The sequence below is a fragment of the Typopeltis vanoorti genome, chromosome 9 (genome assembly GCF_054136105.1).
Source record: "Typopeltis vanoorti isolate ZY-2024b chromosome 9, IOZ_Tvanoo_1.0, whole genome shotgun sequence".
NCBI lineage: Eukaryota > Metazoa > Arthropoda > Arachnida > Uropygi > Thelyphonidae > Typopeltis > Typopeltis vanoorti.
The window spans coordinates 54180111-54207187 of record NC_143557.1 but is presented as its reverse complement, the minus strand read 5'-3'; the positions used below and the strand labels follow the sequence as shown (position 1 = coordinate 54207187).

Sequence of the window (27077 nt, the reverse complement as noted above, 5' to 3'; positions counted from 1 at the left end):
TTAGAGTTGTGATGACTAATAAAGTACACAAAACATGCCTTCCTGGAGGCACATTGAAGCAAATAACTAATGCTTTGCAGAGAAGGAAAGAGTAGGCATGAGAATTAGTGTTGGCAGTAGGCACAAATGACCATGTGAAAAAATGGAATATTGATAGAGACTCGAGGAAGTTATTGCAGGAGGTAAAGGATAATAGTGTTGTTGGAAAAGTTGTTAGCATGCTGCCCAGATATAACAAAAGGAGGTACGATTTGTGAATCTGTGGAGTGAATTTAAAGGAAAGTTGGAATAGTTTAAAGTAGATGGATTGCATTTGAATGAATTCAGTATTGGGCATTTAGAGAGGTATTGTTTTTCTATCATCATCATCATCATAAAATTCCTGCCATGTACCCTCAAGGGGTGTACAGGATATGACAGTACTACATGAAAAAATTACATCATTACTAACTTCCTATCTACAATTTTCCTCAAAGTCAGTCTGTTACTTGTCAAGACTCCAACATTATCAGATCTTATATTTCTATCGTCTAAGGCACTTTGTACCGTATCAATCCACCTACATCTTGGTCTTCCTCTGGGTCGTTTTCCTGCCAACCTGGCAGAGAACACTTGTTTTGCTAATCTTTCCTCTCCCATTCTATTTAAGTGACCATACCACCTGAGATTAGCTCTGCTAATGCATTCCTGGATGCTGACAATGTCAAGTTCTTTCCTAATAACCTCATTTTTAATATGATATTGCCATTGATGCCATCTGTTCACGCCTCTAATCTTTCTCAGGACTCTCATATCTGCGGTCTCTAGTCTTTGGTCAAGTGTTTTACTTCTGACCCAGCTCTCAGATCCATAAGTTAAAACTGGTTTGAACACTGTCTTGTATACAGCTAATTTAGTGTTCCGACTAATTTCTCTCTTATTCCATATGAATTTATTCAATTGACTTCCCATCATACCAGCTTTGCTGATTCTGTTGTCTATTTCTATATTTAATTTACCATCTTCACTAAAAATTGTGCCTAAGTAGCTGAAATGTTTTACTTGTTCCACAGGTTCTCCATTCACAACACAGTTGACATTTTCAATGATTCTGCCTATTTTCATTGTCTTTGTCTTTTTATTGCTGACCTTCATACCATATCTATTACAACAGCTATTCAATTTAGTCAGAGAATCTTGCAGACTTGTAGCAGATTTATTTAGAAGTATAACATCATCCGCATAAAGCAAAGAGCTGACATTAACATCTCCAATTTTGATATCAGGTTTAATACCACTTTCCTTCATAATGTGATCCATATAGATAATGAATAACAGAGGGGATAATGTACACTCTTGTCTCACACCAGATATAACATTAAACCATCTTCCTGTACTTCCTTCAATTCTAACTGCTGACTTACAACTCAAATAAAGACTAAGTATTGCTTGATATAATGCCCCATTGACACCATATAACTGCAGCGTATTGAATAGCTTCTCTCTTGGCACCTTGTCATATGCCTTTTCCAAATTGACAAAACTTAAATACAGATCTTTGTTATATTCCCATGCTTTCTCGACTATTTGTCGTAAAGTGAAGATCTGATCCTGACAGCCTCTATTTGGCCTGAATCCAACTTGTTCTTCACCAAGCTTTTCTTCCACAATTCTTCTCAACCGTTTCTCAAGTATACTTGCATAGATCTTGCCAGGAACACTCAGAAGGGAAATACCTCTGTAATTCTCACATGCAGTTCTATTTCCCTTTTTATGTATGGGTACTATGAGAGCTCTACTCCAATCATCGGGAATTCGTCCCTCTGTCCATGCTTTCTGAACTATGCAGTGCAGCCACTGTAAGACTCTTATACCACCATACTTCAGCATTTCTGGTCAAATATCATCTACTCCTGCTGCCTTTCCACATTTCAAGCCAAAATATAGAATGATGGTACATTGTTTGTACCTACCAACTATGCAGTGCAGCCACTGTAAGACTCTTATACCACCATACTTCAGCATTTCTGGTCGAATATCATTTACTCCTGCTGCCTTTCCACATTTCAAGCCAAAATATAGAATGATGGTACATTGTTTTTCTAAGAAAGCACAAAATCAAGAAGTTAATGAAGCTGACAGTCAAAGGGTACTTGTGAAGCAGAATAGCACTGCCAAATGGACTGTACAATAGGAGAAAATGAATATAAGGTTGAAGATGTGACTGCATCAAAGCAAGGTGAGGATGAAATAGGTAGGGATGGCAATCAGGATCAGGAAAGGAGGGATCTGAGTGATGATTGAGGTGTAGTATAGCAGCCAAAATAGAAAATGTTAGCTGGTAGAATGGCCTCAAAGAGACAAGGATTGTTATGTTTATATACAAAATAAGGAATATTTGAAATAACAGAGCTGAGTTAACTGCATTGATGAAGTCAGTATGCCCGAAGATAATTGATATAAGTGACACGTGGTTGTCTGAGGATGATGTAATGTTGAGAATAGAAACAGGACATGCAGTTTTCCAGAAGGATAGGAAGATAAAATGAGGAGGGTAAAATGCTATTAATGATTGCAGAGGAATTTTGTTCACAGAGTGTGTGAGTTCATAGTGCATGCACAGATTTAATCTCTGTGGTGTGAAGTTGAAATTAACAGGCTAATATATCTGATAGGATGCTGTTATAGGCCAGGGAATGTGGAGAATTCTCAGGACCAGATTTGCCTAAACATCATGAAATGTTTAGGCAAAATTTGTTGGGCATGTAAAAAGAAGGTGATCTTGATGGAAAACTTGAATTACATGAATATAGAATGGAAGGAGGAGATAGTGTACGGGAACAAGAACAAGATATTTATCCCTCAGAAATTTGTTGAATTGCTGAGGGATAAATATCCTAAGAGCCATGTGACTGAAGCAACTAGAAGCTTCAGTATTTTGGATTTGGTGATAACTTCACAATATGTGGTTGTTAATGAGATATAAACAATGCCGTCAGTTTGTTGAGTGTCATTATGAGGTACTTGTTTGGGAAGTGGTGAAACAAGAAAATGTTACTGTGAAAAAAAGGACTCGTGTGGAATTATGAAGTTGGTAATTATGGAAAGCTCTGTAGTCAACTAGCATCAACATGTTAGGCGGATGAGCTGAGCAGAAAAAATGCTGACAGTTCATGGAAATTTGTAAGGCAGAATCTGACACATGATAATGTATAACTGCAATGATGGGGAGAATTATAAATTGCACTGCTGATGAAAATTAATACCCTTCAGCAAGATTTGAATTTACTTTTGACTTGGACAAAGAGTGGGGGTGGTAGTTTTAATATTAATAAGTGCAACATGTTGCATTTTGTAGTGCAGAAATATAAGGCTATATAGTATATTGATGGAACTGTCCTGCAAGCACTGGAAGAGACTCAAGATTTGGGAGTGATGGTTGATAGTAGACTGAATTTTAGAAGGCATATTGCAGGTGTTGCAAAGACTGTACATTGTAGTGGCGCTATGATAAGAAGTATAATATCATGTAGGGATAAGGAGGTGGTTGTGCCACTGTATAAAGCACTGGTCAGACCATGTAAGTTTCATGTAAATTAATCAAGAGACAGTATGAGGGCTATGGAGCGAGCGAGAGAGAGAGATGAAGAAATGTGAATTGCAGAATTTGGTGGATAGGAGGGAAAGAGGTGATATGATAGATGTTTAAGTTAGGGAATTTTATTGGATTAATCCATGGTGGGGAGGGGATAATAAAAAGGGTAGAAGGTCAGAGGGGAGGAACTAGAGGCCATCACTGGAAGTTATGTAAGAGTGTGGTGAAGAGGGAGTGTGAAGTGTAGATTTTTTAATTGGAAAATTGTGAATGAATGGAATCCGTTTCCAGAGCATGTTGTTAATGCAGGAAGTGTTAAGGATTTTAACATTCAGTTCAATAATATGTTGTCAGTTGAATGAACCTCGCATGGTGAGTCTGATGGCTCTCCTTGGAGGGTGTAATCATAATAATAATAATATACGCTACTAAAGGGGTTTTATAGGATTGACACTGAAGACACCTTTTTGATACATGACAGAATGAAGAGAACAAGGTGTAAGGGTGAACAAGATGATTCACTCCTGGAAATTGTATAGGAATGTGGTTAACAAGGGTGTTAGGACACCTTTGAGAGCTGGTTGTGAGTGCTTTGCCAATAACAAGTTCATGGAATGGTATGACAGGTATTGTGTGAATAGTGATTAGATTGGTTTCTGGCAGTGAATCTTTTGACTCCATAGAGACCTGAGAAATAATAATAAGTGTAAGGAATATAAGAATTAGAGCTCTCTGCTTTTATATTGTGAATCTTAAGATGTCTAAGTTAATCATGTGAAATATAGAAAGTTATATTTATATTTGAGTTAACATAAAATGTTATAATGCCTGCTTTTTTCCCATCAGAAGAAAATATACCAGAGATATTGATAAAGAACCTGAAGACTTTGATGTAAGTGAAGAAAGAAAAAGGGCACAAAGTGATTCTAGTAAACATGATGTGCTACGAATTTTGAATCTCACAAAGGTAAGATCAACTTCTAGATTGCTATTTTAATAACTTTTATACCCACTTTCCATTTGGAAACCGATACTGAAAAAAATAATATTTTGATAATATTTATTCAAAATGTTTTCATTATTTCATGTAAATTAATCAAGAGATATATCAGCTATATGAGGTGGTATCAATAAGTTTTGAGACTAGTTTTGTAACATGCCAACAGATGGCCTGCACGCACAGTCACAGGGAGCACTGACCTTCATAAGTCGGTGTGCCAAAAGATATCGTTCTGTGTACATTGAGAGCTGTGCAACTGGTGCTATTCTCACCACGTGCATTACCACGTCTGCAATTTCATCATGGACAGCAAGTTAGAACAAAGAGCGAACGTGAAATTCTACGTGAAACTGGGCAAATCTGCCACAGAGACATTTGACATGATTCGGCAAGTTTACGGCGATGCTGCAATGAGTCGTTCGAGGTGTTTTGAGTGGCACGCCCCCTTCAAGAGTGATCAGGAAGACCTTCAACGAGCTCAACCCCCGAAAATGTCGAAATCATTCGGCAACTGATGCATGAGGATCGTTGGAGAACACTCCACAACATTGCTGCCATTGTTCGTGTGTCAAACGGAACAGTCCAGGCAATCCTCACATGTGATTTGAACATGCGCCATGTTGCTGCCAAGTGCGTCCACAGGCTGCTGACCCAGGAGCAGAAGGAACACTGCATTGAAGTCTGCCAAGAACTCCATCAGCATCCCGTGGATGACCCGTCCTTCATGTCGAGGATCATTACTAGTGATGAAACTTGGGTGTACGGGTACAACCCTGAGACAAAGCAACAGTCTTCATAGTGGAAGAGCCCATCATCTCCATGACCGAAAAAGGCGAGGCAGGTCCGCAGCTCAACCAAGTGCATGCTCATCGTCTTTTTCGACATTCGCGACATTGTGCATCAAGAATTCATCCCGAGGGTCCAGACCGTCAATAACGAGTTCTACTGCCAGGTTTTAAGGTGTCTGAGGAAGGCAAAAGACATTCAGCAAAAGCGACCGGATCTGTGGTGCGCGAAAAACTGAATGCTTCACAATGACAATGCACCCTGTCACCGAGCTCTCCTCACACGTGAATTTCTCACCGTAAACAACATGATCTCACTTCCGCACCCACCCTGCTTGCCAGATTTGGCTCCTGCAGACTTCGCCCTCTTCCCGAAGATGAAGATCCAGCTCAAAGGTCGCCGTTTTGACACCATTACAGAGATCCAGCGTGAATCGCAGAAGGTGCTTGACATGCTTCGAAAAGAAGACTTCCAGGACACATTCCAGAAGTGGCAGGAACGCTGGGAGCGCTGTATTGCTATGCAAGGGGATTATTTTGAAGGTGATAGTGTGTAAATGTAGATAAATAAAGTTATTTCTTGTAAACAGAGCTAGTCTCGAAACTTTTTGATACCACCCCGTAGTTAGCATTATATAATCAACAATTTGCTCAAAGGGTCACTTAAGGAGTCCTCCACATAACTTTTGAGAATGCAAAAAACCAACTAGGGCTTCTGATCTAATGTCCAATCCTCACCATCATATGGTGTGTCTCATTAGTACATATCCACTGTGTACTGAATGAAAGTGAATGAGCTGGAAATTTAGAACTAAATTGTATTCTGCACTGGATTAAACCAGAAACCAAATACTTGCATCATGAAGAAATTTCATGCTGGTTGGGCATCACCCAGCAAAGGCCTTGCTGTTTTTGTCTAGGAACCAGAGTAAACAATGAGAAGGCAGCTACTGGAACAAACTCAATGTCAGAAGAATTGAAGACACAATCAACATAAAAAGTATCAAAAGAAAAGAAGTCGGACTGGCAGAAGCATTAGTGATATAATTGGACATAACTCCACATGGACATAATTGCTATTACTTAGACAAAGAAGAATAAAGCATATGAGATCCTGCTAAATAATAAATATAAAATATTATACATTAAAGATACCAAGAAATTTTATACTTGGTTTTAGTCCTTTTCCCAAGTAAGCAAAACAAAGTTTTGCACGTGAAATATATTTCACATCTGAGCTACTTGTATATAGAGGCTAATGACTTCATATCACTTGCCTTAGCATGTATACCATAATGCAAAGCACACCCCTTTTTGGGAGTGTATAATGCAATGCATAATGGGAATGGCCACTACCCACACTGGTTTCAACCTTTATTGAGGTCTCATGAGTGGTAGTCAGACCCAACGGGAATACCAAGGTTGAAATAATGCAGAAGCCATATCTCATATACAAGTCGACAATAGGTGCTTGACCTTATTAATAAAATCGCTGGATGAGAGAAAGATGTAGAAAGTTTTTTATATGAGACCTCAATGAAGGTCTCATATAAAATATGAGACCTTCATTATTGATTTATTATAATTGAAACCGGTCTGAGTAGTGGCCCTTCCCATTATGTATTGCATTATACATGCCCGAAAAGAGGGTGTGCTTTGCTTTGCTTTATGGGATACATATGATGGTAGTCTGAAAAGTTCTCGGCCTCGACCATAGATGGCAACATGATCAGCAAGATTTTTTTTCTAAGTTGGTACATCTGTCATAAGCATCCATGTGAAATTGCAAGTCATTCTATCAAGTAGTTTGTTTTATACAGCTGTCTGAAGCAAAAGTGTTGTCTGTATCCTTTGAAGTGTAGGGGTGTTAGAGCTGGGTTCTTTACTTTTAGAGTGGTAAATGAGTGGAATAAGCTGCCAGAGTCTGTTGTGGGTGCTATGATGGTGAACGAGTTCAAGACAAGGTATGATAGATACTGTGAGAATGTAATCGCATAGTTGTGTGGACATGATGTTTAGGGCCTCCCTCGATGAGTCTAAGGACTCCTGGAGTCGCCCGAAATAATAATAATAATAAAAAATGGATAAAATTAAGTATTGTGCGGTTATAAAATTCTTTGTACAAGAAAGTTTAACGCCAAAAGAAATTCATTTGAAGTTCATAAAAGTTTATGAACACTCTTCTCCTTTGTTTTCAACAATCAAGAAATGGACTGAAGATGATCCACGTGACGTACGTCCAAAAAGTGTAATAACAGCAGAAATACCATATTGCGCACTTCATCAATGAAGTGCGCAATATGGTATTGGATGACCGGCAAGTCAAAGTGCGTGAAATTGCTGAGATTATAGACATTAAAAAGAACGTGCGGGATATATTTTGCATGAAGAATTGTAAATGAAAAAGCTTTGAGCAAGATGAGTGCCATGTTTGCTCGCAGCAGATCAAAAACGCACTCGCATGAAAATCTCTGAACAGTGCTTGGAGGGTTTTAACAAGAATAAAACTGATTTTGAGCATCGATTTATTACTATGGATGGAATTTGAATTTACCATTACACACCAGAATCCAAACAGCTACAAAACAGTAAACAGAAGCCGGCTGTTCAGCGCCAAAGAAGACAAAGTCGGTTCCATCAGCAGGAAAGGTCATGGCATCGGTGTTTTGGGATGCTAAAAGTTTTGTTTATTAATGATTTTGAAAATGATAAAACAATAACCGGAGAATATTATTCCAATCTTTTAACCAGACTAGATGAAAAAATTTGTGAGAAAAGGCCCAGTTTGCAGAAGAAAAAAATCATCTTTCATCAGGACAATGCACTTGCTCACAAACAAGTGCTCAGACATGAATATATTTCACATGCAACACTTTGTTTTGCCTACTTGGGAAAAGGATTAAATCCAAATATATAATTTCTTGGTATCTTTAATGTATAATACACCCCAGGTAAAATGCTTTCCATAAAAAATTTTATATTCAGGCGAAAGTGATTAAGGAAATGAAAGGGAGTTGCAAAAGCATTTGCCACCATGCATGATGATAACCTTCTTGAATATTAAGCAGTTTCAATTAGATTTATGTAAGCAAATTTTGATATTGGGAATTTGACAATGAAACTTATTTGTGCCTTTGTTTCAACAGAAAGTTCTCCTAAGAAAGAAGTGGTGGAATTTTTCTGAGTCATTAAAGAAAGCAGCAGATATAACAAAAACAGAAAAAGTTAGACATAAGAGGTATCAAATGTTGGAGATATAAACAGTAGGGTAGGAAAGGAATCCCAGGCATGGAAATGTTTGGAGAAAAGGGCATAATTATTAATGGTAATATTCCTATCTCAACACTTGATATAGTAAAAAACTATCAAAAGCCTAAAATGTGGAAAGGAAGCTGGAATAGATGATATCCTATCATACATCACAAAATTTCCTGTATGCAAATTAAATAGTATTGGCTTCAGTACAGATCCCAATGCTAATTCTCCTCTTTTTCCTGGATTCTACTCATCCATTTGATCATCTCTCAATTTGACAGCCTCTTAACCATTCACCAGCTTCATACTCATCCCCATTTGCTTTAATTTACCTATTAAGGTTGCATGCAGTATCTTATCAGAAGCCTTTACAAAGCCTAGTAGTATCACTGTGTAGCTTTAGGTCATAGATGAATTTTGTCACCAGTGTGGGACCTTCTTTTTGGAGACCTCAGATGGCTAGAAAATTTTCCAGTGTGTGGTCTTGAGTGTTTCCAGATTTAAGTAAATTAATAAATAAAAATATAACAAAATAAACATTAAAAGTTGAAAGAGGTAAATAAATAAAAAATAATAATTCCAAAACTTGCAGTATGGGATATCAGACCTAATTAAAGTGCATTCAACCCTTCTTGTAGAAGGAATCATGCAGGATGCATTGTGAAAAGTTTAGTATGCTGCAGATGCAGAGGATGACAGTTGCGATACAGTGATGGGTAACATCTGTAAGTGGTAGATCATGTCATTCATGCTGGTTTTAGTGCACTAATGTTGATCAGGTCTGTGTGGAAGCTTTTTTTTTTTTTTTTTGCATGGAGTTTTGTTCGATTTTTCTGGTTGTATCTGTATTTATGGAAATGTTTGCAGTTTTTTGAGGATTTTTTTTAATGGCAAAAAAACATTCTAATTCTTTATTCTGTCTTTCCTGTTAGAATGTGACAATTTATGGAACAAGAGCATTTAATAGATATAAAGGACTTGCAGGCACAACTTGCACACAGGGATTACGGCTCATTTTCTTGTTTTCTTTCAGGCTAATATGATCATTTCTCCTCTAAACTGATAGTGAACTTTTTTTTTGTCTGTAGGTCTTTAGAAATATGGCTGGAGAAAATTTTGCAGTTGATGACGTCAGTTTTGCCATTCCAAAAGGAGAGGTAAGTTGTAATTCCTTTAATATTTTTTTCATTTTTTACAAAAAAATCTGATTTTCACAGAATGTGATACAACTTTCCTGGTATACAGTAAGATATTATAGAGTCTCTGTAGCACAGTCAGTATAGATACAGATGATGTCTTTTGGATGGAAAAACCTGGGTTTGAATCTGGGATGTAACATTCATGATTTTTTTCATGTGAAGGTGAGTTGGCTAACATGGAAATAGCAGGTTTTTCACCAGAATATGGCCAATTTGGCTGTTATTCATTTATTACCTATTATTATTATTATTCAGGCCTCCATGGAGTCAAAAGACTCATCGTTGGAGTTTCTTCCAAAGAAACAAAGTCTATCAAGACTCATCGAGGGGAGGTCCCCCCCCCTTGAGAAATACAAAGTCTATCCTACCACTCCTTAAACTCATTGACCGTTCTCACTCTCACCACTCCATCAGGCAATGCATTCCATGGTTCAACCACCCACCATACAAAGAAACCACTCCTCATCCTCTTGCTCACAGTTTCCTTTCGTAACTTCCAGGGATGACCCATTGTCATCGCTCCTTTCTGCTGTTCAACCAAGCGAAAGAACTCCCCAGTGTCAACCCTGTAACCACCTTTCAACAGTTTAAAAGTCTCAATCATGTCATCTCTCCTTCTTCTATCCACCAAACGCTGCAGTCCATATTCCCTCAGTCGATCCTCATAACTAACATTGTACAGTCCTGAAACCATCTTTGTTATCTGCCTTTCTATCTTTTCCACAGTTAATTTATCCCCTTTAAATCTTGGGGACCAAATCTGAGAACAATAGTCTAAGTGTGTTTTGATCAGAGTTTATACAACGATATGATAACTGTTTTATCTCTGCAGGTCAGTGTCCTTCTCATTATTGCAGCAATCCTCTGTGTTACCTTCACCACCTTTGCAATATGTCCCCTAAATTTTAGGTTTCTATCAATCATCAACCCCAGATTGCTTGTCTCCCCTGCTTCCTCCAGTATAACTCTTCCAATAGCTATTTACCTGTATCAGTGAGATGAGGTGGAGAGCAAGGATTATGAATTATATGTTAGCTGAAATGTGTGAGGAGAAAGGAGTACAGTTTATTAATGTGTGAAATGACTTTGAAGGATGAAGTGAACTGCATTTGAGTGGTTTATGGTGTGAGTCTCTTGGAGAGACTGCTGCTGGAAGGTAGAGAAATGAGTACAGAGAATGAATCAGATCAAGTGGGAAGTGATGTGTAAGATTGGAAGAGTAACATAGGAGAGATTGAAGAGGTGGTTATGAATGAGAAAGTGAGTGGCATGAGCATAGAGAATGGGTGTGCAAAAGGAACAGGGAGATTAGAGTGGACAGGGGTACACAGCGTGAGAAAGGTGGATACTCCAAGAGAATGTGAATGCATGTGTAGAAAGGAATGGGATGACCTGAGATCAAGAGGAAACAGTTGGACTTGAAGGGGGATTTTAAAATGAATAAACAGAAAGAGAAATCGCCCCAGTTGAGCATGGACAGATCACATCGAATGAGTTGTGTCAGTGGAACTAGCTGTAGATTCAGGAATGAGCTGTTCTGTTTGTTTACAAATGCTAGAATTGTAAGAAACAAGGCAGATGAAATGGTTTTACTGAGTCTGTTCACCCAAAAATTGTTGGAATAAGTGAGACATGGTTAGATGAGGATGACATCCTGACAGGAATAGAGATGAAAGAGTATGAGTTTTGTGAGGATAGAAGAGGTAAATATGGAGGGGGGGGTAGTGCTATTGATGATAGAGAAAGAGTTATTTCCATACAAAGTAGAGATGCAAGAGAGAAATAGTGCCAGTGGTTTTGAGGCAGTAGGATGTGAGATAGAGGTAAATGAAATGAAATACTTGGGCGGATGTTGTTATAGACCAGGTAATGTGGATGGTAGTGACAATGAAATGTATAATCAAATTAGCCAAGCAAATAAGAAAAGAATGATCATTATGGGTGATTTTAATATGGCAATATAAACTGGAATGATGAGATACAAATGGAAGTAAAGAAACTGAGTTTCTTCAGTTTTTGAGGGATAATTACGTCAGATAGTATTTAACAGAGGGTACATGAAGATTAAGGGTCTTGAATTTGGTCATCTCATCAGAGGATGTAATTATAAATGCGGTGTCAAATCACCCACCAATTGGTGAGAGTGACCATGAGGTCATTATCTGGGTGGTTGCCAGCAGTGAGAGAACCTCTGTGAGAAAAGGGTATATGTAGAACTACAAGGGGGGGCGGGTGATTATGAAGAGCTTAGGAGACAGCTTGCAGGTGTAGCATGGAATGAGGAGTAGCTGGAAAAGAGATCAATGCAGCTTGGGGGATTTTCAAGAACTATCTAGTAGATGCAATGTTTAATATATTCCAAGGGTGAGAAGGTTAAATAAGGTAGGTGTGAAATGGATGAATAAAGAGATTAAACATGAGATACAGAGAAAAAGGACATTATGGAGGCAGCATAAGTGAAGTGGAAATAACCAAAATAACCAATTTCATGAGGATTACAAAGACCAGGCAAGGTGAATGACTTGGTTGGTAAGGGTAGCAAAATTGAGGTATGAACAGCGGTTAACTAATGAAGCCAAAAAGAATCCTAAAGAGTACTTTCGATGTAGCCAGCAAAAGAAAGAATGATTATGGAAAGATGAATTGATTGGAGAAAATGGTATTAAGACAGCTGTTGCAGAAGATGTGGTGGAGATACTTCATGAGCAGTTCATAAAGGTCTTTGAGTCTTGTGAATGTGACTTCATGGTGAGATTGAGAGCACTTGATTATAGGGTGGTGAGACTGACTGTAAGTGATCAAGAGGTGTATGGAGAGTTGAACAAACTAGAAATTAATCAAGTCCCACAGATTCTAGTTGAGCAAACTAGATAATATATCTAGTTTGCTCAACTAGAAGGACTTGATAATATATCACCATGGTGATACATGGTGATAATATATCACCATGTATTCTGAAGGAATGTGCCAGGAAGTTGACGTCTTCCTTGACATATTTTTTTAATACGAGTCTTGCACTGGGTCAAGTTCCTAAGGAGTGGAAGGAGGACAAGGTTGTGCCACTAGGATCCAGAATTGGTTTGACAACAATGGTATTATCTTTGATGGACAGCATTGATTTGCTAAAGGGAGGTCATATTTTTAGTAATCTACTTAATTATTACAATAAGGTGACTGCTTTCTTAGACAGAGAAGAAGGATACACAGTAATATACTTCAATTTCGCAAAGGCTTTTGATAGATTACCGCATGTTAAGTTGATAGTCAAACTACAGCGGATAGGGTTGGATATTATATTAGTGCATGGGATTGGAGACTGGTTATCTGATATTGTGTATGGGGGAGCGATATCCAGGAAAAGGAAAGTCACTAGTGGTGTGCCTCAGGGGTCTATTTTAGGGCCAATACTGTTTAACTTGTATATTAATGATATTGGTGAAGATTTAGATGGAGATATTCAGTTTTTCGCAAATGATAAAAAGTTGGACGAACATGAAGAGTAGAGAAGATGTTGTGGCCTTTCAAGAAAATTTGAATAAATTGAGTGAATGGGTATGGAAATGGGATGCAAGTTCAATGTTCTAAAATGTAAAGTTTTAAAATTTGGGAAACAAAGATGGGATACAGAATTCATGCTTATTGAGGGTTGTTGTTGGAGGTAGAGTAAATAAGAGATCTGGTGGTGATAGTGGATAAGGATCTGAAATTTAGGGGCCACATTGCCAAAATAGTGAAGACAACACAAAGGCTTCTGGGAATGATGTGGAGTACACTGACTTCTAGAAGTAGGGAGATTCTTGTTCCATTGTATAAGGCTTTGATTAGGCCAAATATTGTCCCATTGCGTCCATATTTGGTCACCTGGTTTTCAGAAGGACGAAAAGATGTTGGAAAGGGTCCAGAGGTGACTGACTAAGGTAGTTTCTAACCTCTGGAATGTCGAATATGAGGAAAAATTGGGAAGATGCAATTTGTAGAGTCTGGTGGACAGGAGGAAGAGTAGAGATGTGATAGACCTACAAGTTAGTGAGGGGGTGTTATAGGATCAATGTTGGAGAGGTTCTACAGAAAACAGTGGGAGATCAGGAGAGAACTAGAGGTCATCCCTGGAAACTATTATATGGAGGGTGTGAGTATGGGGAAGTGAAAGGCAGTTTTTTTTCATGCCGAGTTGTGAATGATTGGAATGCCTTGCCTGAGAATGTGGTGTCTGCAGAGAATTTGAGTGTGTTTATAGCATGGAATGATGAGCTATGTGTATGATAAAAGGACCTCCCAGATGAGTCTTTGACTCCATGAGGATTTTGGATAATATAATAATAATATTATTATTGAAGGTTGGCTTTCAGAAAGATATCAGCAAGTTGTGTATGATGGAGCAATGTCTCAGAAAAGGATGGTGACTAGTGGCATGTCTCTGGGTCTTCTGTATTTCATGTGGATTGACTGTCGATCTTCAAATGTTTGCTGATTATACAAAGTTGGGTAGAATTATAATATATCACAACGTATTCTGAAGGAATGTGTATTTATGCATATTTTTTTTAATACGAGTCTTGCACTGGGTCAAGTTCCTATGGAGTTGGAATGAGGGCAAGATTGTGCCACTTCATAAATGAGGTGATAGAACTCAAGCATCAAACTATAGGCCTGTCTGTCTATCAGGTGTTGTGGTTAAGTTGTTGAAGAAGCTTGTGAGAACTGAGATCCAGAACTGGGTGGACAACAATGGTATTATCTTTGATGGACAGCATGGATTTGCCAAAGGGAGGTCATGTTTTAATTGAAGATTTTAATTGAATTTTAGCTTGGAGACAGATGAGTGGGGGTTGTACTCTTAATATTAACAAATGCAGTGTGTGCAGAGATATAAAGCTATGCACTTGATTGGTGGAGCTGTACTTCAGGAAGTGAGTGAGATTCAGAATCTTGGTGTAATGGTTAACAATGGACTAAAGTTCCAAGAGCACATTATAAGTGTTATGAATGCTGCACATTGTATTTCTGCTATGATGAAAAGTACAGTACATTTTTTAAGGATAAGAGTGTGGTGGTGGTGCCTCTATATTAGGCATTGGTCCAACCACACATGGACTGTTGTGCTCAGATTTGGTTGCCTAGTTTTTGTTGTGATATGGAAACACTAGACATGGTCCAGAAACAAATGACCAAAGTGATATTGGGAATCTGGAGTGTTGATTATGCAGAGCAGCTGAGGGAATGCAGAGTTTGGTGGATAAATAAAGAGGTATTATGATAGAGACCTTGAAGTTGGTTAAGGGATTCTACCAGATTACTATAGAAGGAATAATAAAAAGAGTGGATATTAAGACAAGAAGAATGATAGGTCATCTGTAGAAGTGGTTATAAGGATGTGGCAAAGAAGGGCGTGAGGAGTATAATTTTTACATAGAGAGTTGTTGGTGAGTGGAATACATTGCTGAAGTGCATTGTGAATGCAGGGAGTATAAATAATTTCCATATTTATTTTGATGGACATGTTTCTGGTTGAGTGGGCCTCCCATGATGAGTGTCTTGACTCCATTACAGAGGTTACTGTAATAAAAATAATAATGATATTGTATCTAGATATTAAAATAGTGGATATTATGGATCCAGCCATATTTTGAAAATGCACCAGAATGCTTATGAGAGTATAACCTTCAGCATCAGAATTATTACTTTGGTTTGTACTTCTTTTAAGCAGTGCAAACCAAAGTGATGATGCTGATGCCAAGCTCTAAACAGGTGCCCATATGTAAGCCTTTTATTAGGACTTAAACATTTTAAATCTTAAATGCTTCAAAGAGTTTTTGTGCTCTAAAGTTCCTCCTGGTCTATGATGAGAACCAACGGTTTGAAATGACTGTCAGTTTCTCGCCAAACAAGACAAAGTTTCTCTTAAGTTTCACAAGGCAAGCAAAGGTTACATTTTCATAAGATCTGGTAAATTTTCGAAACTTTACATTTGGCTATAAAATATGTCTGGATCTATAATATCCTGCATTGTCATATTCCACTTATGCCAAATTGAAGCCTTCCAGCTTTATACTTTAGTAATAATATATCTAGTTTTATAACAACATGCTTTTATAGTTCTGTATATTTATAGTGTTTAAATCATAAATCTGTACGATTTATTAGTATTGGTATGTGTGTGTGTCATGGTTATTGAAACATATAAATCTATTTTTATAGTGTTTTGGCTTACTAGGAGTAAACGGTGCAGGAAAAACAACACTTTTTAGGATCCTTACTGGACAACTGCAACCATCTTCTGGCAAAGCGTATATCAAGAATATGAGGTACAAAAATTGCTATATTCTGTGTAGCATCCACACTTAAGATCCCTCTCTCTCTCTCTCTCTCTCTCACTTAATCTTAGTATCTATTTCTTTGTCTGTGTAGATTGTGTGTGCGTGTGCACGTTTTTTTTTTTTTTTTTTTTTAAGGGATTCTACTAAGAAGAGGTGAATTGAAAGATCAGTGGATATATATGTATATTCATTGTTTCTTTTAGAGGAAACAGTGAATTTACTCAAGTAACAGTTTTCTGCCATAATCATCCATCTCTTTCTTATATTCTTCTTTAATTATTTCACTAATTCAGGATAAGTTATACCAATAAAAGAAAGAAAGTCTTCTTTCTCCTATACTTGCAAATCATTTTATTTTATAGTGTGATTCATAAAATTTCTAAATTATTTTAAGTAATAGAATAACATCTCATTAATGTTTTCTCCAAACCCACCGTCTGGTTTAGAAATGCTGTCATATAATTGGGACCAATTTTTTTATCATAGCTTCAGAATTTTATTACAAACATTATTACAAATGGTGGTGGGGGGGAGGACATTAGACAATTAATCATTTGTGGAGCAAATGAATGGAAGATGAGAGAAAGTATGAATTTGTAGGAAGTTGATATATTATTCGACCATGAATGCAAAACAGACTGAAAAGATAAAAGATGGCGTAAATGAAAGAAATGGAAATAAACAAAAACTGGTGAAAATGAGGGAGTGAACAAATGCAAGAATGTAGAAGCAAAAGTTAGTGATAAGGGAGCAAAAGGAAATATGAATGAGGAAATGTAAGTAAGGTGCAGTAGAACAAGAAGTAGCAAGACTACAGGAGTCACAGAAAGTGAAATTGTTGGAATGCAAGATTTGATGAAACAGTTATTGAAAATGAAAAATGAAATTAGGAATATGTGAAGTGATATCAGACAATTAATGGAAACTAATGAAAGTGTGCAAAAGAATAGAATGAAAGAAAAAAGGGTTGTGATTCCAGGATAACAGTGTACAGAGATTCCTAGTTAGAGGATTAGTTAATTATAGAGTCAGTAAGGTCTGCTATCCAGAAAGGAGAATGATTAATTAAAACAAGATGGGTGCCATGCTTGCTCACAGCAGATCAAAAATGCACTTGTATGAAAATCTCTGAACAGTGTTTGGAGCATTTTAACAAGAATAAAACTGATTTTGTGTGTCGATTATTACTATGGATGAGACTTGGATTCACCATTGCATACCGGAATCCAAACCACAGTCAAGTTTTCCATCAGCAGAAAAGGTGATGGCATCAGTGTTTCGGGAGCTAAAGGTTTGTTTATTAATTATATTGAAAAGGGTAAAACAATGACTGGGTATATTATTCCGATGATATTTTAACCAGACTAGATGAAATAATTCGTGAGAAAAGACCCGGTTTGTAGAAGGAAAAAAATCATCTTTCATCAGGACAATGCACTGCCCACAAAGATGTTTGGCAATGGGAAAATTAAGGGATCTGCACTATGAATTGTTGGACCATCCACCCTATTCCCCAGATTTGACTCCCTCTGACTTCTGTCTCTTCCAAAAAATAAAACTTTTCCTCGCTGGTCAGCATTTTTTTTTTCAAATCATTTATTCCATTGATACATTTATCACTGGAATAAATGTATTAGTCTTGAGGGAGATTATGTTGAAAAATAAAAATAATTTTGAAATTATAAATTTGTTTTTTCATTGTTAGGCCGAGAACTTTTCAGACCAACCTCGTATATAGATATGTTTAAATCAATACACATATGTCAGCTTATTCTTTGTCCCTTAAGAAATGTATACATACAAAGTATTTTTCATTTTTATTGATTACTTTAATCTCAGACTTGGTGCATTATAGTCACAGAAGACTATAATTTACCGTTGGTAAATTATAGTCATGATGTCTTCACAACCTGTGCAATGTGGCCCCTGAATTTCAGGTCCTGTCCACCACCACCACCACACTCAGATCGCTCATCACCACTACTTCCTTTAAAGTTTCTCCACCAGCGTATACTTCATCCCATCTTTGCTTACCAAATTTCAAAACCTTACACTCCATCACACTGAACTGATCATTCCACTTACTTACCTATTCATTCCTATTTGAACCCTCCTGTAAGGCCAAAACATCTGCTTGACTCAGCATTGCTGATTCCAATTTTGCATCATCTGAAAACAGCTGCATATCCAAGATACACCCATCTTACACTTCCAAATAAAAAAATTAGAATAATCAAAGAAAATGTATTGAATGATTTGCAATTCTAATTTATTGTATAGAAAATAATTATTACCAAATATGAATTAGCATCATCATTATTATTATTCAGGCCTCCGTGGAGTCAAAAGACTCATCGCGGGAGGTCCTTCCTAGGAAACACAAAGTCTCTCAAGACTCATTGTGGGAGGTCCCCCCTAGGAAACACAAAGTCTATCATACCACTCCTTAAACTCATTGACCATTCTCGCTCTCAACACTCCATCAGGCAATGCATTCCATGGTTCAACCACCCTCCATGCAAAGAATCCACTCCTCACCCTCTTGCTCACAGTTTCCTTTCGTAACTTCCAGGGATGGCATCTTGCCATCGCTCCTTCCCGCCGTTCAACCAAGAGAAAGAATTCCCCAGTGTCAACCCTATAACCACCTCTCAACAGTTTAAAAGTCTCAATCATATCACCTCTCCTTCTTCTATCCACCAAACTCTGCAGTCCACATTCCCTCAGCCGATCCTCATAAGTAACATTGTACAGTCCTGAAATCATCTTTGTTATCTGCCTTTGTACCCTTTCCACAGTTAATTTATCCCCTTCAAATCCTGGGGACCAAATCTGAGAACAATAATCTAAGTGTGGTCTGATCAGAGTCTTATACAAAGGCATGGTAACTGTTTTATCTCTGCAGGTCAGTGTCCTTCTCATTATTGCAGCAATCCTCTGTGTTACCACCTTTGCAATATGTCCCCTGAATTTCAGGTTTCTATCAATCATCAACCCCTAAATCTTCTAAATCTAAGTACTTTTGTAAATTATATAACCATGCAAACACATAAATATGTAACATAAATTATAAGAAACTGCTATTTGAAAATATTCACAAAATTCGAATAATTTTTAATGTAGCCTCAAAATATTAGAATAATGAGAAAATAACTGCACAAAAATTACAGTCAAAGGGAAATAATTAGTTCTTTATTGCAACCCCCTTAGCTTTTATGACCATTTGTAAATGGTTGGGCATATTATATACTAGCGGTTCACAGTCTTTTTTTTATCAAAACATGCCCATATGACCTCTAGAAGTTCATTTTTGTCTCTTGGGGCAACTTCTTGAAGACATTAATTCCCTACAAATTCTCAATTGTGTTTAAATCTGATGAGTTTGTCAGCAAAAGGAATTACATTGATTTGCCTTTCTTTGAGCTATCTGGTAGTGGTCCTGGAAGTGTGACAAGAAGATGAATCTTGCTGAAAAAGGAAATCACAATCACATAAATCTGATGCTGGTAACAAAATCTGCTCAAGAATTTCTTGCTGCACTTTGGAATTGACTTTTTTGTACATAATACACAGCCTACTTGAACCCCCCCCCCCAGTCACACAAGCCCATACCATGACAGAGGTTGCAATTTCACTGAATGCTTCATGCATTCTTTATCAAATGCTTCTTGCTTAGAAGGCCAAACATATCCCTTGATGACCTTGGGACACACAAAATATACTTTCATCACTAAAAAGAACCTTTTTCCAGTCTGCTTGACCCCACAACAGTCTTTGCTTACACCGTTGCCCTCTAGCTACCTTTTGCTTGGAAGTCATAAGCAGCTTTGTCTTAGGCACACCTGATGCGAAACCCAATTTTTGAAGTCATTTCAATGTTGTAGATTATTATTATTATTATTATTATTATTATTATTATTATTATTATTATTATTATTTAGTCCTCCACGGAGTCCAAAGACTCATCGTGGGAGGTCCTTCCTAGGAAACACAAGTCAATCAAGACTCAACATGGGAGATCCCTCCTAGGAAACACAAAGTCTATACCGCTCCTTAAAGTCATTGACTGTTCTCTCTCACCACTCCATCAGGCAATGGATTCCATGGTTCAACCACACTACATGCAAAGAAGCCACTCCTCACCCTCTTGCTCACAGTTTCCTTTCGTAACTTCCAGGGATGACCCATTGTCATCGCTCCTTTCTGCTGTTCAACCAAGCGAAAGAACTCCCCAGTGTCAACCCTGTAATCACCTCTCAACAGTTTAAAAGTCTCAATCATATCACCTCTCCTTCTTCTATCCACCAAACTCTGCAGTCCACATTCCCTCAGTCGATCCTCATAACTAACATGGTACAGTCCTGAAACTGTCTTTGTTATCCACCTCTGTACCCTTTCCACAGTTAATTTATCCCCTTCAAATCCCAGGGACAAAATCTGAGAACAATAGTCTAAATGTGGTCTGATCAGGGTCTTATACAACGAATGATAACTCTTTGATCTCTGCAGGTCAGTGTCCTTCTCATTATTGCAGCAATCCTTTGTGTTACCTTCACCACCTTTGCAATATGTCCCTTGAATTTCAGGTTTCTATCAATCATCAACCTCAGATCTCTTGTCTCCTCTACTTCCTCCAGTATATCTCCTCCAATAGAGTATTCAGTGTCCCATCAATGTGTCCCAAAAGTCAAGACTTTACATTTTGCTGCATTAAACCAACACCCCCTATTTATTTGCCATCTGTCTAGTTTATTCAAATCCTCTTGCATGATTACCACATCTGCACTATTACTAATAACTCTTCTCAGTTTCACATCATCTGCAAACAACTGAACATTCCCCTGCAATCCACTGACAATGTCATTGATATAAAGGTTAAACAATATAGGTCCCAGTACTGAGTTCTGTTGGACCCCACTTGTAACCCTCTGCCTCCTTGAAACTGCCCCACCATACACAACTCTCTGATACCTATCGGACAGCGAATCCAGCCATGTGGCCTTACAAGAAGACTTGAATAAATTATACATTAATTTCTAGAGGAAATTTTTTCTAGGCCATTTTTCAGTATTAGTATTAGTCTTCAGTGTAGACAAACATGGTTTCCTTCCCCCTCTCAGAAGAAATTCTGGTTTTCAGTCCTGGAATTCAGTAAAATGCACTATAGTACACTGTGGTGCATGCAAATACTAGTTGAAGTTAAAAACATCACGTTTTATTTTACACCATGTGAATGCATTCAGCAGAGAGCCAGTCTCCATTTTTGTCATTTTTGTTTTACCATGTTTGTTAGTTTCTGCAAGTGTTCTGGCCAGTTTGTCTGTTTGGCAGAGAAAAAACCCCAACTTTCTTGGAGGGTAAAAATCATATTACTCTCTTTTGGAGAGTAAACAGGTGTTATAGAATTTATTTATTTATACAATAATGAAATATAATTACTTAATAATTACAGTTTTACAATTTAATTTTTATAAATAGAGCTTCCATAACTAACTCAGTTTCGACCATGCCCTTCATCTGGAAAGATCTGTGTTTGAATCCTGTCTAGGATGCAATGAACCTTTATTATCAAGGTTTTTTTCAATTGAAGGTGAATTGGCCAGTCTCGTACAGAGAAGATAGAGTTCTTCCTCCCATAAACTTAGGTTTTTCCTATGAGACAGGTAATCTGGCTGGAGGATTGCATGCAATTGACAACTGTAATATACTGTTCAGATAGGATTAATTTGAATGTAACAGGAGAAATTAATCCCCTATTACAGCATTAATAGGGTTTCAAAGAAGCCAAGCTACTTGGTCATAGCAGGCCATTGAGACTAACCTGCAATGGAAAGTGAGATGGGAATTTTGCATCATCAGCAATCATCTAAATTTCTCTTCAAAGCCTTAGAATAAGGTAAATGTGTTTGGTTATAATAGTTTGGTTTTTTATTTATATATGTATATAAACACACACACACACACACACATATATATATATATATATATATATATATATATATATATATATATATATATATATATATATATATATATATTAAATAAACATCAACATTCTGCCTCTCATTCTTACACTTCTTTTTAAAGGAGTGGGAGAATAAGAGGTGGGATATCAATAAAACAGCTAACCATATCCTAATAACCATTCCTATTTCTTTTACTACCAGTTTATTATTATTATTATTATTACTATTATTATTATTGAGGCCTCCATGGAGTCAAAAGACTCATCGTGGGAGGTCCTTCCTAGGAAACACAAAGTCTGTCATGCCACTCATTGACCGTTCTTGCTCTCACCACTCTATCAGACGATGCATTCCACGATTCAACCACTCTCCATGCAAAGAAACCACTCCTCGCTCTCTTACTCACAGCTTCCTTTCGTAACTTCAAGGGAATGAATGTGTTAAAATTCATAAACATGTTAAAACTAAGAAATATAATAGTGAATGTTGTTATGACAGTTTCAGATATTGTGAAATTCGGTTGAAGAGAATTAGCAATTCAACTCAAAAATTGTTCTCCTGCTTTTATCTTTGGGTCACATGATCTTTTGTTAATACCGCACCAATCATATGCACATCTTCATAGCTGCTCTATCCCTACTGGCCTACCATTGCTGTCTCTTTCGTGCTCTGCTTTCACTTCTCATTAGTCATTCGTGAAGGATTGTTCATTATGTATATCAAGTCTATTATTATTATTATTATTATTACGTGACACCTCCAGGGAGTCCAAAGGCTCATCGATTCAGCATTTTATCTCTACAGTCCACCTCTCTCTGCCAGCTGAGCTATCGATGGAATATTTTAAATAATTATTACCAGCAGCACCCAGGGTTCCCAGGTTGACACCCTCCCAAGTACTAACTGGGCTCAGGTTTTGCTTAACTTCAGTGATCAGACGAGAACTGGTGCTTTCAAACTGATCTGGCCGCTGACAAAAAACTCCTTGGAAGGGGTTTTTGCTTGAAATAATGGGAAAGAAAATGATGCTATTTGGGTGGGATGCACACAAGGAAACCCTCTCTAAGCTGGAAATAGCAATAGTGAATAGGAGATTCTTGGTAAGTCATACCCATTTTCAATTTTTTCCTGAATACTTTAGTTTCCGAAAATCCCTCCATATATCTCGCACCGCGATTTTTTAGCTTTAATTTTTTTGGGGGAAAGCGTGAGTTATATTCGAGTAAATATGGTATATTTAGATTTTTCAAAGTCCCTTAATAAATTGCAACATGATAAGTTGGTAGCTAAATTGTAAAGATAGAGTGAGATAAGATGGATAGGTGACTGGTTGCCAAATAGATATCAAATAGATAAATGTATTAGAAAATGGTTATCTTAAAAGAGGAAAATTAGTCATAAGGATCTGTTTTAGTACCATTATGGTTTAATTTGTATGATAAAGATATTGTGATAGGCTTAACAAGATATGTAGCTGTTGCAGATGATGCAAATTCAGAAAACTATGAAGACTGGAACAGATATTATGGCCTTTCAGGAAGATATGAATAGACTTTGTAAGTGAACAAGTGAGTGGGGGTACCATCTCAATGTTGTAAGATGTAAAGTTTTGGAAATTTGGTAGGCAAGGATGGAATGGGATGTGGAATATACAATGAGTGGGAAAATTCTGAAGCAAATGGGAACAGATGAGAAATCTAGGAGTGATTTTAGTGGACCTGAGAATTAGTAGTTGTATTATTAAAGTTGCAGGAAGCAAATTATTGCAATTATAAGGACTTGACATGTAAAGAGGTTGTGATTTTATTGCATAAGGCCTCTATTAGGCTATTTATGGGCTACTGTGCACAGATCATTTTCAAGGGGAATGAGGATATCTTGAAAAAAGTTCAGACAAAATTGACTAAGAGAGATTGAATGTGGGATATGAAGACAAATTAAGAGAATGTCATTTGCAGAGTCTTATGAATAGAAAGAGGAGAATGGGTGGGATATGATTGTGACACGTAAGTTAGCGAGGGATTGCTACTAGATTAATGTGGAGGAGCCTTTCTTTCATAGTCACACAATAATTACCATACATTTTTTTTTAATTATGGATACAACCACTGTGTCCATAATTTAAGTTTATATTAACATAAAGGTTATATTAAACCGAAGTAAAACTTCAGTTTAATAAAAATCAAAATAATCACCCGTTGTTTCAACCTTCATATGAAGGTCATCATCTGGAGTATACACATATATACAAAGAAACATGTTACATTACAATACATATAATATGCTAAAGTCACACTAACTTGTCTGACCTCTGGTGAAAAAAAAAAAAAAAAACTTACTTCATCAAAGTTAGAGTTTTCTGTTATCTGTTTGGTTAGAAATTACTAAGAGATAAATTAAGCTAGTGATTATCAGAAATTTGAACAACAATAGTATTTATAATGGCCAATACATGAAATAAGAGTTGAAAATATTGTTTCAAGTCCTAAAATGAGGGTCTGCTGGAGAACTTGTTTTGGAAATTTATTTATTAAAAAATAAATAATGCAGAGGAGATTTTTCATAGAATGGAGAGCGACAGGTAGAACAAGAAGCCATTTCTTAAAGTTGTATGGCGGCTCTGAGCAAGGGAATGGAGAGTAAGTTCTTTGCATGGAAAGTGATTGGTGAGAAATGAAATAGAATCTTATTTCAATTGTGTGGAATGCATTGCTTGAATGCGGTAGGTACAGAAACAGTGCATAAATTTAAGGGCAGAATTCAGTGATATGGTGTAAAGTGGGGTCTCCCATGATGAGCCTTTTGACTTCATGGATGTCTTCTGTTAATACTAAATATGCTGAAACATTCATTAATATCTCAGATACCATGTACCATTGTGATCAGTATTCTGAACCGTGATGAGAGTTATTTCATAAAATCAAATCTCCTTCAAGTAAAAAAACAAATTATAAATGTGATTATTCAAATAGAATTAACAACCATTTTCTATATGAGTGTGGATTTGTGGAATATTCTATATATAGGCAGTTCCCAACTTTACAAGTTAATTCATTCCTAGTATGAGCTTGTAAAGCAGAAATTTATTTCCCATCCATGTTAAAAAAAAAAAAAGGAGTTACATTCTCAGCAATGAAATTTGACCATAATAATGTTTAAATAAAGCTCAACAGAATGATATTTTATGCTTAAACAATGATTTATTTATCCAAAGAAATGAAAACATAGTCTTTAAAATGAAGCAAATTATAATAATAAAGAAATTATTCATGGCATACAAATGCTAAAGAATATTCCTTCATCATTATCAAATTGATGAGTCTTTGGACTCCCTGGAGGTGTCAAATAATAAAAATGCACACTCATTGATGGTTTGTCTTCACTGTATCTTTCTATTAATTGCACTCTCCATAGTGCTAAGCTATGGAGAGTGCAATTTTAGCTTACTGAACAGTAAGCCAAAATTCATTTTGGCTTACTGTTCAGTATTAATAAAACTAATAAATGTGAAATAAGAAAAGAAAAGACAGTAAAAAATGAAGAGCAATACAACCACTCTTAATAACGTGAGTGTAGCAAGTGCTTTATGTTAAGTGAGTCAGTGAGATTCTTTTGTCTGCCTGAATACATACAGAGTATTGTGTAATTTCATGTGTAATATGAAATGTCATATTTATGAATGTTTAGCATTTATTTCATCCGATTAATGTTCATATTTTTGATTTTTTGTTGATACTTGAAAAGAAAAAAAAAACCTCATAAAGCAGGAACTGCCTGTAATCATTTTTGCTTTGGACATATTGCTTGCTAATTAACATTTCTCATGGCATCAAATAAATTCTTAGATAGGAATCTATATTTATATATACAATACTTGTTCTCTTTTAGTGTAGCAGATGTTCTCTCTAGTAGTGGGCTGTTACTAGGGTATTGTCCGCAGGCTGATGCATTGGATGATCTGCTTACTACAGAGCAACATCTTAAAATATATGCAAAATTACGAGGCATACCTAATAAAGAAATTAAAGAAGTAAGTAAAACTGTTTTTTTTTTCCAGTATTAAATAATATTTAAAATAGATTTACATCTTCTATTTTCAAATAATTTCAGCCAACAGCTAGGAACCTGCGGATCTTGAGTCCATTTTATGTAGCTTATAAAAAATTTTTTCTGATCCTTATAGCTAAATCAGCCTGCCTCTTCAGATAACATCATCTGTCTGTCCACTACACTGATTACAGGCAGATCACAAGAAGAAAGCTAATATTCCAATAGCAAATGGAATAGAGAGACATACAACAGATTATTATTATTATTATTATTATTATTATTTCGTGACACCTCCAGGAAGTCCAAAGACTCATTGAGGGAGGGAACCTACTCTACAACTCCCTGTCTCCACCAGCTCAATTCACCAACTACAACATACTGCACTGGTATTTTCACAGACACTCACTAACATCCATGCCCATGATGGGATTCGAATCCACAGCCTTTTGGCTGGAGAGCAGATACATTAACCACTCGGCCAACCAGCCAACTATACCCGATAAAGCCTTTAAACTGTGGCATTCCAGTCTGTACACAGTTTGTAGAGAGGAAGCTGTTCCTGCTTGGCTCCGTATAGGCCATAATCATCTTATACACTGTTTCCTGTTGATATGTTTATGTCTGAGTATTGTTCAAATGTTTTAACCATTCATCATGTATTAGTAGACTGTCCAAATTATTTTAATAACATCAACCATTACTAGATCACTTTTAGCCCTGTACCTTATAAATCTTAGCTTATTTTATATCATACATCATAAATAACAGGTGTTTTTAAATTTTTACAAGAACGGAATCTGTAGGTGTTCGAATATACTATTTTAATATTATTTTTATACATCATATATATATATATCAATTTTACTTTATTATTTGTTTATTTTATTTCTTTATTATTTGATTATTTATTTACCTTTTTTTTTTTTTATTT

At 36.6% G+C, this 27077-nt stretch overlaps 1 protein-coding gene and 1 pseudogene across 1 annotated transcript in view; one reads left to right on the top strand and one right to left on the bottom strand.

Annotated features, from left to right (window-relative positions):
* The window catches only part of LOC150103053 (phospholipid-transporting ATPase ABCA1-like), an 859669-nt gene that overhangs the window by 688824 nt on the left and 143768 nt on the right, over positions 1-27077 (top strand). The window contains exons 32-35 of the mRNA XM_090398068.1: positions 4421-4541; positions 9703-9771; positions 16012-16118; positions 25985-26126. Of these exons, the coding sequence (XP_090254194.1) occupies positions 4421-4541; positions 9703-9771; positions 16012-16118; positions 25985-26126 (439 nt within the window). The remainder of the gene's footprint in view (positions 1-4420; positions 4542-9702; positions 9772-16011; positions 16119-25984; positions 26127-27077) is intronic.
* On the bottom strand, positions 22952-23071 carry LOC150103056 (5S ribosomal RNA; annotated as a pseudogene).